Source organism: Hoplias malabaricus, chromosome 14 (genome assembly GCF_029633855.1).
Source record: "Hoplias malabaricus isolate fHopMal1 chromosome 14, fHopMal1.hap1, whole genome shotgun sequence".
In the NCBI taxonomy this organism is placed as follows: Eukaryota; Metazoa; Chordata; class Actinopteri; order Characiformes; family Erythrinidae; genus Hoplias; species Hoplias malabaricus.
The window spans coordinates 32,337,908-32,353,099 of NC_089813.1; the positions used below are offsets into that span (position 1 = coordinate 32,337,908).

General features: G+C 38.9%; 2 protein-coding genes across 3 annotated transcripts; both read left to right on the plus strand.

The window, feature by feature from the left end:
• Positions 1 to 111: 111 nt before the first annotated feature.
• Positions 112 to 3,773, plus strand: LOC136665826 (ubiquitin-conjugating enzyme E2 variant 1-like). 2 transcript variants are annotated; one of them, XM_066643624.1, is made up of 4 exons: positions 112 to 225; positions 2,133 to 2,281; positions 2,873 to 2,998; positions 3,148 to 3,773. In XM_066643624.1, exons 1-4 carry the CDS (start codon positions 138 to 140, stop codon positions 3,292 to 3,294), a joined length of 510 nt encoding a protein of 169 aa, XP_066499721.1. In that variant the 5' UTR covers positions 112 to 137; the 3' UTR covers positions 3,295 to 3,773. The 2 variants fall into 2 exon arrangements, with proteins under 2 accessions (XP_066499721.1, XP_066499722.1); XM_066643625.1 differs by lacking the exon at positions 112 to 225 and adding an exon at positions 239 to 343 and having other exon boundaries at positions 3,148 to 3,772.
• A 4,963-nt stretch (positions 3,774 to 8,736) lies between these two features.
• slc52a3-1 (solute carrier family 52 member 3-1) lies at positions 8,737 to 14,200 on the plus strand. Its single transcript, XM_066643264.1, has 6 exons — positions 8,737 to 8,773; positions 9,499 to 10,308; positions 10,348 to 10,627; positions 10,950 to 11,073; positions 11,629 to 11,834; positions 14,035 to 14,200. Exons 2-6 carry the CDS (start codon positions 9,609 to 9,611, stop codon positions 14,198 to 14,200), a joined length of 1,476 nt encoding a protein of 491 aa, XP_066499361.1. The 5' UTR covers positions 8,737 to 8,773; positions 9,499 to 9,608.
• Positions 14,201 to 15,192: the final 992 nt, after the last annotated feature.

A 15,192-nucleotide genomic window follows, 5' to 3' on the forward strand; every position in this document is an offset into this window, starting at 1 on the left:
ATGGATTCTCACAAATTACGAAATAAGAGCAACTAATTTTAAGGTTTCAAAACTTGTTCTTCAGGGGGATAATTCAGGAGGATAGAATCATCCTTTGGACGTGACCGTCTGTGAATCGGTTCGACTCATACGTCAAAATGAAAGAACCGATTCAAATACCGATTCGTGAATCGGACGTCGCTAATTCACTGTTTACTCACAAGATGGCGGTCGCCGCCGGATCAGGTAAGTCATTTCCCTCCTTTCACAGCTCGCTTTTAAAGCATTTTATGAGTTTGTTGAGAAGCAGCCGCTGAGGACATGGGGGTCAGATGTAGTTATCAGTTGAGAGAAGTTTGAAGCGGTGAGTTGGGGTCGGTTGACGTGGTCAAACAGTGCTATGTTACCGGCCGGTTACCGCAGCGGGATGAGTCTCAGATTCTTGTACTGACACTAGTAAAATATACCCCGTGTTTTGAGCCTTTTTGAATAGTGTTTGACCTCAACATGTTGACTGTGGGACAGCTGTGTATCTAAACGACTGTGTAATTGATAGCAGTGATTAAGGAGACCGTGGTTGTGGTGGTGTTGTGAGCGGCCAGCTGCTTTGTCACCTATGCTGTGAAACAAACTAAAGCCCAACCCGACAGCTCTCACAATGTTCCACAGCGATGTCCTCGATGGCTAAATTATCGTTTACATTCGTGTGATATTCATTGGCTTGCGAGAATAATATTATTTGGCATTAATGTTAACCAATAATAGGCGACAAGCCAAGCAGCACGTTAACCAGCGCTGTAACAGTATTCATTCAACGTATATCAATGCAGACGACCATTTTATAGAGTGCAAAATCGTAGCAAACTTCCATTTAGGTGTTAAACGGTCAAGACCGTAGAGGTACGTGTTTTTACTGTCTTTACCATGCCACGAATGAAGTGTACAGTTAAAGAGCCATTCAGGCCTAAAATTGTCTTTAACTATGAGAGCTGTTATGTTGTGTATTACAACAATAAGTCTCCCCACTCCCAAATTCACAATTTGCCTTTTTTTCTGTGTTGTCATCCATTTCTCACTACAAAACCCAACAAGACTCTCTTAAATACATCATATCCACTCACAGAGAAAAAGAAGTCTGGAACAGACGTCTCTCTGTCCTGTCTGTTAATAGACTACAGCATTTATGCAGAGGATAATAAAAACAAAACATATTTTGATTCATAGCCATAGTGTTAACTATCATCCTTCCATTATCATTAGCAAACCAACAGAAAAAATATAAACACTTCAAGCAACCTGTCGTTATGCATCATGTATTTGCTCCCAAAGTGCTTGTAGTTTTTCAAAAGTTCCACCTATGTTCAAGATGTATCATGTAAAGAAGATATAACTCAAATAACCTCACACTAGAGACCGCTGCTTTGCCACTATATAATGCAAGTAGGTGAGGATGCAGCAATGGTTACATTTTCCATTCTGTTTGGAGGGTGCTTTAACAATAACAGTATTTTCTGTAAAGACACAAGACAAAACCCTCATTTGGCAAAATTAACATCCTAATAATTTTTATTGTAATTGTCCCAGATGTGTATTGAATTTTCACTTTGAAGTTCACTTTGCAGTTGAAAATACCAATAAAAAAATCTATTCCCACAACTGTTCTGTTTAACATAATGTGACTCAGCAGTTTCCTTCAGGCCACTCTTTTTTTTACAGTCTTACTCAGCATTTCTTGCCCTCTTTTGGAATGGTCCAGGCTTTAGTCCCTGATGCATAGAGTAATGCAGCTTCTTCATTATGCATTTTAGCACTGAACCCTAACTATAGAACCAATGCCAGCTCAGTGTATATTGTTACACAAATCTGTGGTTTTACTCAGGAAAGCAGTTAGCAAGAACCTAGGAAAGGTTCTCTGTTAGAATTGTGTCCCCCTCCAAGTCATCATTTCAATCCCGAAAATTTACCTCTGCTCATCAACATAAAATATTTATAAGTTATAAATATATAAGTTATATTGCAAATTGTTTGCTAATGCTATTGGCTAAATAAACACCACTTGAACATGTTAACAAGATGAAATACTTGATTTTCAATGGAGGGATAAAATTGATATAGTCATAACCCAGATGTTTTTTGTGTGTTTCTGTACCCAGGCGTGAAGGTGCCACGGAACTTCCGCCTTCTGGAAGAGCTGGAGGAGGGCCAAAAAGGAGTGGGTGATGGAACGGTGAGCTGGGGGCTGGAGGATGACGAAGATATGACACTCACACGCTGGAGAGGCATGATCATTGGCCCACCAAGGGTAATATCAAAAAGTATCAAAATAAAGTGTACCAAGCCTTCTACATCATACTAATCTGTTTAGAATTTACTAATCTTGCTCTTGTCCAGTGATCCTGTGATTTCTCAATGTTTGTTTTTCTTTTTTAAATAAAATTCTAGTTGTTATATGATAGCCAATGGTAACTTGGATCAGACAAATGAAATGCATGTCTGTTTGTCTTTGTGAAGACTTAAAATGGAAATGTGAGCTTTTACGTCCCATATCTACCTGGCCTGCATTTATTTTTACTGTCTGATCTGCTAGATTTAACCTTTTTCTGAACAAACGCGTTGTGTGCCTTTCAGCAAATGGGCAAGTTTCTTATATTAAATATATATTCAGGTAGATTTAAAAGGAAAAAAGAAAATAACCAGCATAGGTGCTATAGCAGTTATCTCCTGTAGGTTTGGTCAACATTTGAAGTTCATTTTTGTATAATACACACACACATCTAAATACATGCATATTCATAAAATTGAACTTTTTTTGTTTGTGTTTCTGTTTGAAATGCTGTTCATGTTTACAACTGTATATTTTCTCATATATTCTTCTGTCTTTTCCGACTGATAGACCATCTATGAGAACAGGATGTACAGCCTGAGAGTTGAATGTGGTCCCAGATATCCAGAAACTCCTCCATTTGTGCGATTTGTGACAAAGATAAACTTGAATGGAGTACACAACTCCAATGGTGTGGTGAGTTTACAGTTTTACAGAGAGAGAGCGAGAGAGAATATGTATGTGAAATAAGTTTATTCCTAGACGTTATGTAAATGTGAGCTGTATTTGAATAAAGATGTTAGATACACGTAATACAGATATAACAACAATATTTGTGTGTTTAGGTGGATACGAGGGCAGTTTCATCCTTGGCAAAGTGGCAGAACTCCTACAGTATCCGAGTGGTGCTGCAGGAGCTTAGACGACTTATGATGTGCAAAGAGAACATGAAGTTACCGCAACCACCTGAGGGACAAATATACACCAACTGAGACTGTACTGTACTGCAAATGCACACACATGTTTGTCTGTCTGTTTTCGCTATTTTATTTTTTCTTCTCATTTGTATTCATCCTTTCATTTCTTCCTTTGCTCACCTTCTAGTCATCTGTTGTCCTTGAATTCATACATTTGCATATACTCTCTCTTCTCTCTCATTCTCTCTCTCTCTCTCTCTCTCTCTCTCTCTGTCCCTCTCCCTCTCTCTCTCATATAAATACACACACCCATCATCTGGAAATAACCTAAGCCTCAGCTCAAGCCACATCATGCTCCTTCTGTTTTCTCATTTTTTGAACTTGAGTGGACCACAGACAATGAGTGATTGTTTCTTTGGTTTGTCTTAGATGAGATCATTTGAAAACTGTGCATCTTACTAATCTTTTTTATTATTGTTTGTTATAAACTCTGATTGTAAAATAACATAAATATGATTATTGCGTGTGCCCTGTCGTCTTGTGTATATTGTTATTTCATCAAAACTCCTCTCTGGCTAACTATCTTCTGTGGCTTTAAGCTTTGGAGTGTCAGTGTACATGGCTAATAGTGAAATGTTAGTATGGTCATATGTTAAAAGTGGGTCAATATTTATGATCAGAATTACTAAAATACATAAAAACAGCACTATATATATTCATTTCCAACAAGGCCAGTGTTCAGCCATTTGCAGTAATCCAAATATAGGTGATATTAATACGATAAATCAGTTCTTCAGGGAAGCCAAATTTTAAAAAGAGCCTCAGGTTCTGAAAATGAACTCTTTTGTCTTTTAGTTTGCAGATAGTGGAGACCACCCTTAATTTTGGTTTCCAGTCTAATTTACTGTGTAGGTTTTTGTGATGTCACTAAAAGCACAATTGGATTTTTAAGGGTTAGTTTTCATAGGTGAACTGATGGTGATACCATCACATCTGGTCAGTGGTACCATCATTTATGTACCAAATGTAAATATCCACTGAAAAAAGGCGAGTTCTACTGTAAACACATATGTTTCCAGGACGTATTTCTATTTCACTGTGCTGTTATTACCCCAGGTTTATAAACTGAAATGGAGAAATGTCTGCAACCAGGACTCTGACACAAAAAAATGACTCACCTTTAGATGTGTAGTAATCTATAAATTGCATGACTTATGGCCAGAACGTTTTTTTGCTTGTTGGCCACATGGTCTTGGCCTTTGATTTGGCCTGGTGATTTGTTGATGATTGCATCACTATTAAAGTAAAAGGTGGAATACCACCCACATTGGGAGGGTTAGGACAAGCTTAAGCTTTGTTAACCACTGCCAGTTCTGTGACTACAACCAGTGCAATGTCACTCGATACCCAAACAGTGCCAACTGCCCAGGTGTGACACATCAGCTGACGGCAGACAGGCTAACACAGTGCCATGTGATAAGGGAAGGAGAGAATAGGTCATTCCACTCACCCAGAGAACAAATCTAATTGTGCTCTCTAGGACTCCCTGCATCTGGTTACTGAAGCAACATCAGAAATTTAAACTGACAAATACCCAACGATAGGACCAGGGCTTAGATCACTCAACCACTTTGATAGGCCCTTTCTTTGGGAGACACAGTAAAGGTGTTTGGCCAACATGTTTTTTTTATATATATATATATATATATAAAATTATATTTTACTAATTCACCACTAGGCCTGACCAAAATACAGCTACATAAAATTCACTCATTCATTATCTGTAAGTGCTTATCCAGTTCAGGGTCGCGGTGGGTCCAGAGCCTACCTGGAATCATTGGGCGCAAGGCAAGAATACACCCTGGAGGGGGCGCCAGTCCTTCACAGGGCAACACACATATTCACACACAGTTTTGAGTCCCCAATCCACCTACCAACATGTGTTTTTGGACTGTGGGAGAAAACCCACACGGACAACACATCAACTCCTCACAGTCACTCAGCGCAGGAATCAAACCCACAACCTCCAGGTTCCTGGAGCTGTGTGACTGTGACACTACCTGCTGCGCCACCATAGCTACATAAAATAGATAGCATAATGCTGTATTTATGTTATTTGTATATAAATTTGGTCAATGTCCTTTATTTTATGATGCTATCTATGACATACTCATAAAACCATGAGGAGCACCCATTTCATTCACATGTTTGGAATATATTCACCAAAGAAGCACATGAAATGTGACCATCTGTAGTAAATAAGCAAGTGTACTCTATTAATGAAGTAACTGAAATAAAGCACTGTAGTAATGTATAGTATTAATTTATAATCTAATACGACAGTAAAAACCTGCTTACGCTCATTTATTAAAATGCTCTGACATATCAGTGAAGTTCTAACAGGTTGGTATTGATTCATTATGCTCAGATTCTGAAGGCGTGCTTAATCCTTTCTTGCCTATTTACTGAAGTTAAAGCTCAACAGAGGTGTGTATTTGGTGTGATATCAGAGAGAACTGCTGGACTATGCAAGGGTCAGTGACACAGTTAACTTTCTCTAGCTCGGCTACACGTGTTTGGTGATTGGAGTAAGGAGCTGAAAGCAGTCGATTCCAGGCTCAGACTGTGAGTAGCAGTGGGATTTTTTACATTGTGCCTCATTGATTTTCTGAAGAGCAATATCATGCTTGGTTATGTTTGAACTAGAGCTGTATGTGATTCACAAATCAACGTGTTCAAATGCCAGATAAACTCCTGGATATGACCTTGGGTTCTGTAAACGGCTAACTTACACATGAAAATTACAATTTGAATTTGTTCCTGGTAATACTTGTTTAGTCACTTTAAACAAAATCATTTAGTGCCATTTAGTACTGTAATTATATTTTTGTGGCTACAAGTAAAACCTGCTCATCCTTTTTTAGCTTATTCTCAAATCAAGGATATTAATATGTAATTTAAAAAAAAACAAAACTAGATTTTGTAACATTTGGTGAGAATTTGATGGCATTTAGAGAGGTCAGGCACTGATGGTAAATTATTAGGTCTGGATAACAAAAGTCATTCTAATTCAAACGAAAGGCACTAGACGCTGCTCCATCACTCCAGTAAAATTAGTTCCTCTGCCCTGAAGCCCATTTCATAATTAAAAACCCCCCGATGTGATAAAAAAAAAGAAACAGTCTAACAGGTTAAACAGAACATTTGTCAACGCAATACAATTGTAGTTCTTTTATCATCTACCATTAATATTGGCATAGCAACATTTTTGTAGTGGTTTGGTAAATGCATGGAAATGCTTCCACTTTATTCATAGTTCAGTAGAGAACTCAGAACACTTGGCCCAAAAGGATAAAGGGTTGTTTCTGTATTTATTTTGATAAGATGAAGAAAGAGCCACCTCCAAAGATCATGTATCATATTTGATACATTTGGCTTTAAAGGGTTAAGTTTATATGTGTACGAAGATTAACAAGCAAATACTTTTGGCAATATACTATATGTTGGCACATAACAAGATATATGCATCAAGGCAATGTCTATTCCTGGGAAGTCCATGGATATTTCAGAAAGACAATGCCATCAACAGCATGACTTTGTAGATATAGAATGCCTGTGCTTGAATTGCCAGCATGCAGTCCAAACGTGTTTTCTCTAATCTCTTATTGAAAATGTATGGGGGACCTTTAAGTGGAAAATCAGACACTGGTGACTGCAGACGGTTGAGCAGCTCAAGTGTTGTATACAGAATGAATGGACAATTCCACATAACAGTACATTAACAATTAGTATCTTCAATTCCCAAATGTTTAAAAAGTGTAACTGAAAGGTATTGTATAGGGCGACCAGATCTGAGATGGTTAAAAAGAGGACACGTCTCGGGGGAAGGGGGGGGGGGGGGGGATGACTACTGACGTGCAGATTGACCAATTAAATGTTTACAGAGAAGGTTATCGACCAATAACGGTAGCTCTACAGTCAGACCGTCCAATCAGAAGATTTTAGGCTACTTCACCACGCCCCCTTCTCACTCAAGCGAACCAAACGGAGTAGGGGAGGGCGGGACTAGTTTGTGAACGAAACGCGTCTCGAAACTCAATGTAAACTCTAGAAATCCCTGACGTTTGTGAAATTCCGCCCGGACATTTTTTAAGTCTAAAAAAGGGACATGTCCGGGTAAAAGAGGACGTCTGGTCACCCTAGTTTTGTAACTCAATTTTTTCTGAAATGTATTTTGTACAAGACAAGATTTTACTTGTCTTTAAGGGTCATTTCTGCATGTCAGGGTTTTCATTACATGGGTAGGGACCAAAATTGATATACAGACTCACATTCTGGGGATTTGTTTTCCTTATGAGGACAAAAATCATGTCCTGTGATTAAATCAATACTATTTAATGTGATGATGTGCTGAAGTTAGTTTTAGGGTTGCAGTATGGTTGTCATGGTTGAGGTCATGGTTGAGGTCAGGCCCAGTCTCCACAAAATAACTCAAAATCTATGTAAGGCGACTTACTCTATCTCTCTGTGTGTGTGTGTGTCTGTGTGTGTGTGTGTGTGTGTGTGTGTTTCGTTGAGATACTGGTATGAAAGTAAAATTGTTGTTGCTCAGTAATACAATATGGACTTTGTTATACAAAGATAACATACAATCTCTCTCTCCCTCCCTCTCTCTGTCACATGCACATCAAACACAAAAATGATGAACAAATAATGAACACATTTCAAAGAAAATAGCACCCAGTGTTTTGCACACAGACAATTGTTCTACTCTACTAAGACTTTGTTCTAATTTAGTCAGACAGTGCTCCATGGGACCCTTTTTGCATCATTTAAGAAAGTGCTTCTAGTTAATCAGTCATAGGTTATACACATTTATAACACCTTTAACTTATTTTTTAAACACAGTGGCACCTCAGGCATGTGAACTTTCCCCTACTGGAAAATATTTCACAGATCTGGAGATGACAAGGCACTGGTCAGTGTATTAAAACTCATTGATATGAATTGTTTTAAGATTGATTAATTATTTGTACGCAGCAAAAGCCTGCTGCTCTTGACATGATAAAAGAGGATAATACTGAGAATGTCCCAGAGTAATAATCTGAAGCATCTGAATGAAAGATAACTGATAAATATGTGTCCCAAAATATTAAAGCTGTAGAACTGGAAAGAAGTAAATGATCATTATAGCTAGTTATGTGGCTTTAATTGTTTTTATTTTACATTATCTTCATTCAGGTTTAAAGATCAAGTAACTTTCTCTAAAGCAATAGTGCAGTAGTATAACATAATCTAATCTAAAATAAAATTATATAATAAAAGCAGCATGGTGGGACCACAGGTAGTGATCTTTGCCTCGTGTCACTGTCTGCGAGAAGTTTGGGGTGTAATCACTGTGTCTATGTGGGTTTCTTTCAGGTGATCCCGGGACCTGGAGGTTCTGGGTTCAAGTCCCATTCCAGGTGAATGTGTGTGAGGAGTTTTGGTGTGTTCTCCCAGTGTCCACGTGGGATTGCTCCGGTTTCCTCCCATGGTCCAAAAACAAACGTTGGTAGGTGGACTCAAAAGTGTCTGTAGGTGTGAGTGAATGTGTGTGTGTGTGTGTGTTGCTCTGTGAAGGACTTGCGCCCCCTCCAGGGTTTATTCCTGCCTTGCACCCAATGATTCCGGATAGGCTCCAGACCCACCGTGACCCTGAATTGGATAAGCGCTTACAGATAATGAATGAATGAATAAATGTTTCTTTGTCCATGAACTGAAATGACATTGTTTAGTTTTATTAGCATCCCAAGAAACTGGAAATCTAAATAAATAAAAAATAAAGGTAAAGAGCCAAACAAAATCCAAAAAACAATTTCCTGTAACATGGCACACATTTGAATAACTCATCTGTCTTTATTAGTCTGAAACAATTGCAAAGTTTGGAGCAGCACGAGACACTTTTTCTTGGTGCTCTTTTATTGCTTATCTACTTCTTTTATGGCTGTTTCACCATTTGTAAACTTATGAGCAAAAGATTAGCTTGCAAAGAGATAACACCTGCTGAGAGTAACTCAGACCATGGCTCGGCCTCACTTGGTCTAATTATAGAAGCCATCTATCTCCTTCTTTTAAGAAAGCTTAGCAATTTCTAGTTCAGCTTGCTCTGCATGAAACAGCAGTGTAAGCAAATGTGTGGTGTGCACAGGGATCTGCTTTCACTTTCTTCAATTGTTTCTATTCTTGCTTAAATCCGGTAGGAGTTACTCTTATTAATTTCACTGTTATTTTTTTTAGGAGAGTGGACAGAAGGTCAACAGAAGCCAAATAGTGACCAAAGACACTAGAGAATCTGTTGAATATTCCTACGGCCATTGGACAGTCTGACTAGGACAACTTACTCAGCCATGTCTTTATATGTCCATATACTGGCCTGTGTCTTTGGCCTTGGCTCCTGGGTAGCCATTAATGGACTGTGGGTGGAGTTACCATTAATCGTCAGTGTTTTGCCAGAGGGGTGGGACTTGCCTTCCTACCTTACAGTCATCATACAGCTGGCCAATCTTGGCCCTCTCTTGGTGACCATCTCACACAAGCTGTGTCCAGGCAGATTACGGGAGAATCTAGTCATCTATTCAGTGCTGATCATCGGTGTCATAGCATGTATCCTCCTGACAGCTTTCTGGAAGGAGACAACAGTGTTGCAGGGTACTCCAAGGAGCACTGCCTTCTTTGTCCTCACATTTTTCCTGGCTCTGGTGGACTGCACCTCCTCAGTCACCTTCCTGCCCTTTATGATGCAGCTTCCTGCCAAATACATCACCACATACTACATTGGGGAAGGACTGAGTGGATTTGTGCCTGGCCTCGTAGCTTTGGGGCAAGGTGTTGGCATGTCCAAGTGTGTCAATATCTCCAGAAATTCAAGTAATTTATCAGAGGAAATCTTTTCAATCGAGACACAATATTTCCCACCCAACTTCTCCACTGAGATCTTCTTCTCCTTACTGGTAGCCATGATGGTGTTAAGCCTTGTTGCTTTTGCCATGCTAAATCGAATTCCTCAGACATATGAACTCTCCACAGAGAATCTGGTGCCCAAATCTGGTACCTTAGAATCAGTCTCTGGGGGTTTGTATAACCCAGCACTGAGTGATGCAAATTCAAACTCAAAGAAAACTACCCAAGATGAAGATGAGAAAGACCAGTACCGACAACTTGTGGTCAAACCATTCTACTCTCGCTGTGAGCTAGCCTTCATCTACATGATGGTGGTATGGGTGAATGGTGCAACCAATGGAGTGCTGCCATCAGTACAGACGTACTCCTGCATGCCCTATGGGAACCTGGCCTATCACCTCTCAGCTGCTCTGGCCTCTGTTGCTAACCCACTGGCCTGCATCATCGCCATGTTTGCTCCCAAACGGTATATCATAAACATAGATCACAAATGTCATGTGGGACATTAGCTTGTGATCTTTACATAGTAGCTACATAAACATTTTGTTCCATATGTTACTGTGACCCAATTACTACAGTTCCACTCTTAGATGGTTCTTACATCAGTCTCAATTTGTGAATTATTAGAAATTTTTATTGGATGTGATATTATTCCTTGTTGGTTGTCATTTTTGCCATTTAGCTTATCTGTAGATACCTGATAAACATTTTGCAAACAAAAACTGAGCTAAAGCTATTGTATATGACATTTTGAAATATGACATGTACTGTATGTGATTTATTTTTAGCTCGCTGGTGTTCTTGTGTTGTCTGTGTCTGTTGGGTTCTGGTTTTGGTGGGTACAACATGGCCACAGCAGTCATGAGTCCTTGTCCATTATTGAAAGACACTCCCCTCGGAGTGGCTATAATTGTAAGTTACTGGATGTTATATCTTACCTTGCTTACCAGATTGCCTTTGCAATGTATTTCATAATTCATTTTGTCATCTCTATATTTATTTATTTATTTTAACATTTTCTGTGTTTAATCATTAATCTTCAGTATAATGATTCATTTATGAAGATGTACACCACCCCCCACCTCGTTAAAATCAAGGTTTAACAGTGAAATACATTTGCTTTTATATTGATTCATAATATGTGCCAAATATGTTTTTACCACCAAATATTAGCATTTAATCAGTATTTAAAATATAATGTTTACATTTCTGATTATTATTTTTATCTTGTTTCTATAAGGTGCATCTTGCATGTGATGAAGTATCAAACTGCTTTGTTGTCCTTGAATGAATTTTAAATATATCCCCCACTTTGAAGTGACCATGTTTAAATAGGACGTGCACATAATCTCTAATACAATCAATCCACTGTTTAAATGAGAGGTCTAATTAAAAAAATCCTCACTTTTATTTTAATATATTTTAAATATCATGTTATTAAAGCCCATTGCTCCTTATTTTTCTTAGGTGCTCTCCTGGGTTTTCTTCACTGGTCTGTTGTCCTACGTGAAGGTGATGACAGGAGTCATTCTTAGGGACCAAAGTCACATCGCCCTCGTGTGGTGTGGAGCTGCAGTGCAGCTTGGTTCTCTGGTGGGATCGCTAATAATGTTTCCCCTGGTCAATCTTTATCATCTGTTTCAATCAGGGGACATCTGCAGCACAGAGTGCCTGTCATGACCAACATGTATGAAAAAAGTTTGTATGAAAATACACTCCACTTTTAAGGTATTGTGAAATCTTGGAAAGAAGACTGTAACCCATATTCATGAATGGATTAGGAAAATGGTTCTCAGATTAATTTGTATTTGAATCTCCTTCAGGGTCCCTTCCCAGTCAGCACACCTTAGATGGGCACTAATGGGTTGAATATGGGCTAGCTGGGATTAAGATGGGCATTGACTCAAATTGGGTTGGTGCATGGACTATTAATTGAACCCAGGTAGAATATCTCTATGGAATGAATGTGGGCCTGTAATTATATATGGGGAGCACATTGGCCCATAGTAGATTGTCTAAGGTCAGAGAGATTTCGTGTTGTTTTTGTGTGTACAGGCCAGATGGGCCCTATGTTTAACCAACCTTGGTCCCATCACTGACCCCATATGTGGAGACCAACATTTAACCCGTGGATAAAACTTTCTGGTACCCAGCTGAGCTACGCATATGGGGCACCACATGGGTGTGTTGGCTGGGTTATTGTGTAGAAATGCCATCTGATATTGTTTCAGAATTTTAAATGTTGTATTGCAAATCAGCTAGAAATTAAAAGGTAAGGCATGACCTACCAATGATTACCATGTTAAATTTAAATATTATGTATAATATGACCATATGGTTTTTAATTTATGCCAGTGTATGCTACTGTAGTTTGTGGTAGATAAGAATAGCGGTTTAATTGTTTGCCTGTTGTAAACCAGACTGCGGTAACTGAATCATACTGAAACTGAACATACTACACTGAGCTGGTTATACTAACAGTAAAAGGTACAATAATTACCTTTTTGTTTGGGCAAACTAATCTGCAGAACGCTGTTTAGCAGTGATGCACAGTTTTAGGACACTGACAAACCGTTTTTGTTCTTTTTAACCTCTTAATCGTGACCAAATTTACGTTGCAACTGTGGTGTTTACGGATAAAACTAATTAACTAAATAAATCGCAACCACAAGGTGGCGACAGATACCCACTTCATCCTCAGATATCAACAGTGGCGGGTCATACCACGTGTTTACACTATACAGGTGCTGGTCATAAAATTAGAATATCATGAAAAAGTTGATTTATTTCACTGATTCCATTCAAAACGTGAAACTTGTATATTATACTCATTCATTAAACACAGACTGATATATTTCAAGTGTTTATTTCTTTTAATTTGATGATTATAAATGACAACTTATGAAAAGCCCAAATTCAGTATCAGTGAAAAGGTTCAATATTGAAGACACTTGGTGCCACATTTAACATTTAAAAGGTTAATAAAACACATAAACCAGCACTAAATTTTAACTTTGCATCAGCATAATGTCACTTTGTCTCATTTATATGATCCTTGCTATTATTATAAAGATAGATAGGCACTGTGGTGCAGCAGGTAGTGTCACAGTCACACAGCTCCAGGGAGCTGGAGGTTGTTGGTTCAAGTCCTGCTCCGGGTGGCTGTCTGTGAGGAGTGTTCTCCCTGTGTCTGCGTGGGTTTCCTCCGGGTGCTCCGGTTTCTTACCACGGTCCAAAAACACACGTTGGTAGGTGGATTGGCGACTCAAAAGTGCCTGAGTGTGTGAGTGTGTGTGTGTTGCTCTGTGAAGGACTGGCGTCCCCTCCAGGGTGTATTCCAGTCTTGTACCCAGTGATTCCAGGTAGGCTCTGGACCCACCGCTACCCTGAAAACAACAGTCAGCTTTTTTCTTTCTGTCTTTTTTTTTTTTTTTTAAATAATCAAATGGATATCATTATGAAGAACACATATCTAACATGTATCACAAAAATAACATTTATATGATTCATATTCACTAACAATGAAACAGAGTTTTGATAAATCATTTTATAAGTAGCTTAATGAGTACTGTCAATCTGAAATGTAGCTTGGTGCTTAGGGTCTGCTGTCTGCTTTTTTTAAATTATATTTATTTAACCAAATTTGATGGTTATAGTTTGGAAATAAAAGAACATTTATTATCAGTGAGACAGTCAATGCAAACTGACCTGTGGAGGAGGCAGCATTTCCAGAATATCTGAGGTTATTATGGGCACAAATGTTTGAAAAGGTACTCATGTCCACATTTGGCCAAAACAACTGAACACCAATTAAAATATATTATCTGTGTGTGTATCTGTGTGCCTTTAGCCAAGTTCTCTGTCCTCTCCCAGGCCTTTGTCCCTCTCACGCCCCATAAACATTAGAATGCTGCAACAATCACGGCTGTTCCTGCTGATGGATCTGGATGGGAACTGTTCTGTGATGTCCAGTCAGCAGCTGCTCTCCATCGCCTTCCCCTCTGCTCTGCAGAGTCCAGCCACACGGACAAAGACGTGAGGCCCATTGACTCAGAGCTAGAGGGGGTTGGGGTTGAAGAGTAAAAGAATCTGTATAAGACCACATTTACCAAATATTCTGCAAAAACATTCCTGTCCAATGACAATTATTTCAATTCTTTCTCCTCATAATTACTGAATCTGCCTGTTTAGCTGTAGGTTTTTTAATCCTTTTTTATGATACAGTCTTTATTTTGAGGGAGGCTGTGGAATGGCTGGAAATGAGCCTAAGGTCACCCCATGCCCAGTGTCAAGCTTTAGATTAAGGGATACAAAGCCAGCCTGCACTGGGCTGGGAAAGAATTTAACCATGTTCACCAGAGTGATGCAGAACCATTTAAAACTTAATGCATTATCTCACTGATGAAAATACAGTCTTACAGAAATGTTCCAGCAAGTCTTTGTAGAACGCAAAGATAGCCCTTCATTTCAGAATGTCCAAAAACATTTGGCATTATTTATGGTGTATGTAACAGTGGAAAATGATCATAAATAATAAATACACCAAATAAAACTATAAAGAAAAAAATTATTTAAGAATTTAGGATACAAATTTCTATTTATAAATGATATTATACAATTCTGTCATTGTATTCTCAAATAACAAGTGGGAGGAGTGGAGAGAGAGAGAGAGATAATGTCAGCTGCTGACCCTGGCTCTTGTTCACTCAGGAACGTCTGGCAGACCCTAACATGGAGTTAAGAAAAAGAAAAGCCCCCCCCCCAAAAAACAACCAAAAAACAGAAGGGAAACCTCAATTACCCTCAAACCCACAGTAATCATAAAGGTTAAAAGGTCATGCAGATGCCTCTTTCTCACTGTAGGCTGGGTCTCTAGAGACACCGTTTCTTCTTTTCTGGAATCACTGCTCCATCATGGCTAACGAGTTCAAAGAGTGAAAGAGTGACAAGTCTGTTTGCCCACCCCACTCTATCAGACTCTTTTACTAACTGACACCCGTCAACCTCCTTCCTACAGGATATAAGAAGATG

Bases quoted from the DNA above. Each gene is read 5' to 3' on its own strand.
- slc52a3-1 (XM_066643264.1), top strand. From the start codon at position 9,609: ATGTCTTTATATGTCCATATACTGGCCTGTGTCTTTGGCCTTGGCTCC. The intron at 10,628-10,949 runs GTATATCATAAA...ATTTATTTTTAG, and splicing joins GCCATGTTTGCTCCCAAACG to CTCGCTGGTGTTCTTGTGTT. The intron at 11,835-14,034 runs GTCATGACCAAC...GTCCTCTCCCAG, and splicing joins ATCTGCAGCACAGAGTGCCT to GCCTTTGTCCCTCTCACGCC.
- LOC136665826 (XM_066643624.1), top strand. From the start codon at position 138: ATGAAAGAACCGATTCAAATACCGATTCGTGAATCGGACGTCGCTAAT. The intron at 2,282-2,872 runs GTAATATCAAAA...TCCGACTGATAG, and splicing joins TGATCATTGGCCCACCAAGG to ACCATCTATGAGAACAGGAT. The intron at 2,999-3,147 runs GTGAGTTTACAG...TTGTGTGTTTAG, and splicing joins TACACAACTCCAATGGTGTG to GTGGATACGAGGGCAGTTTC.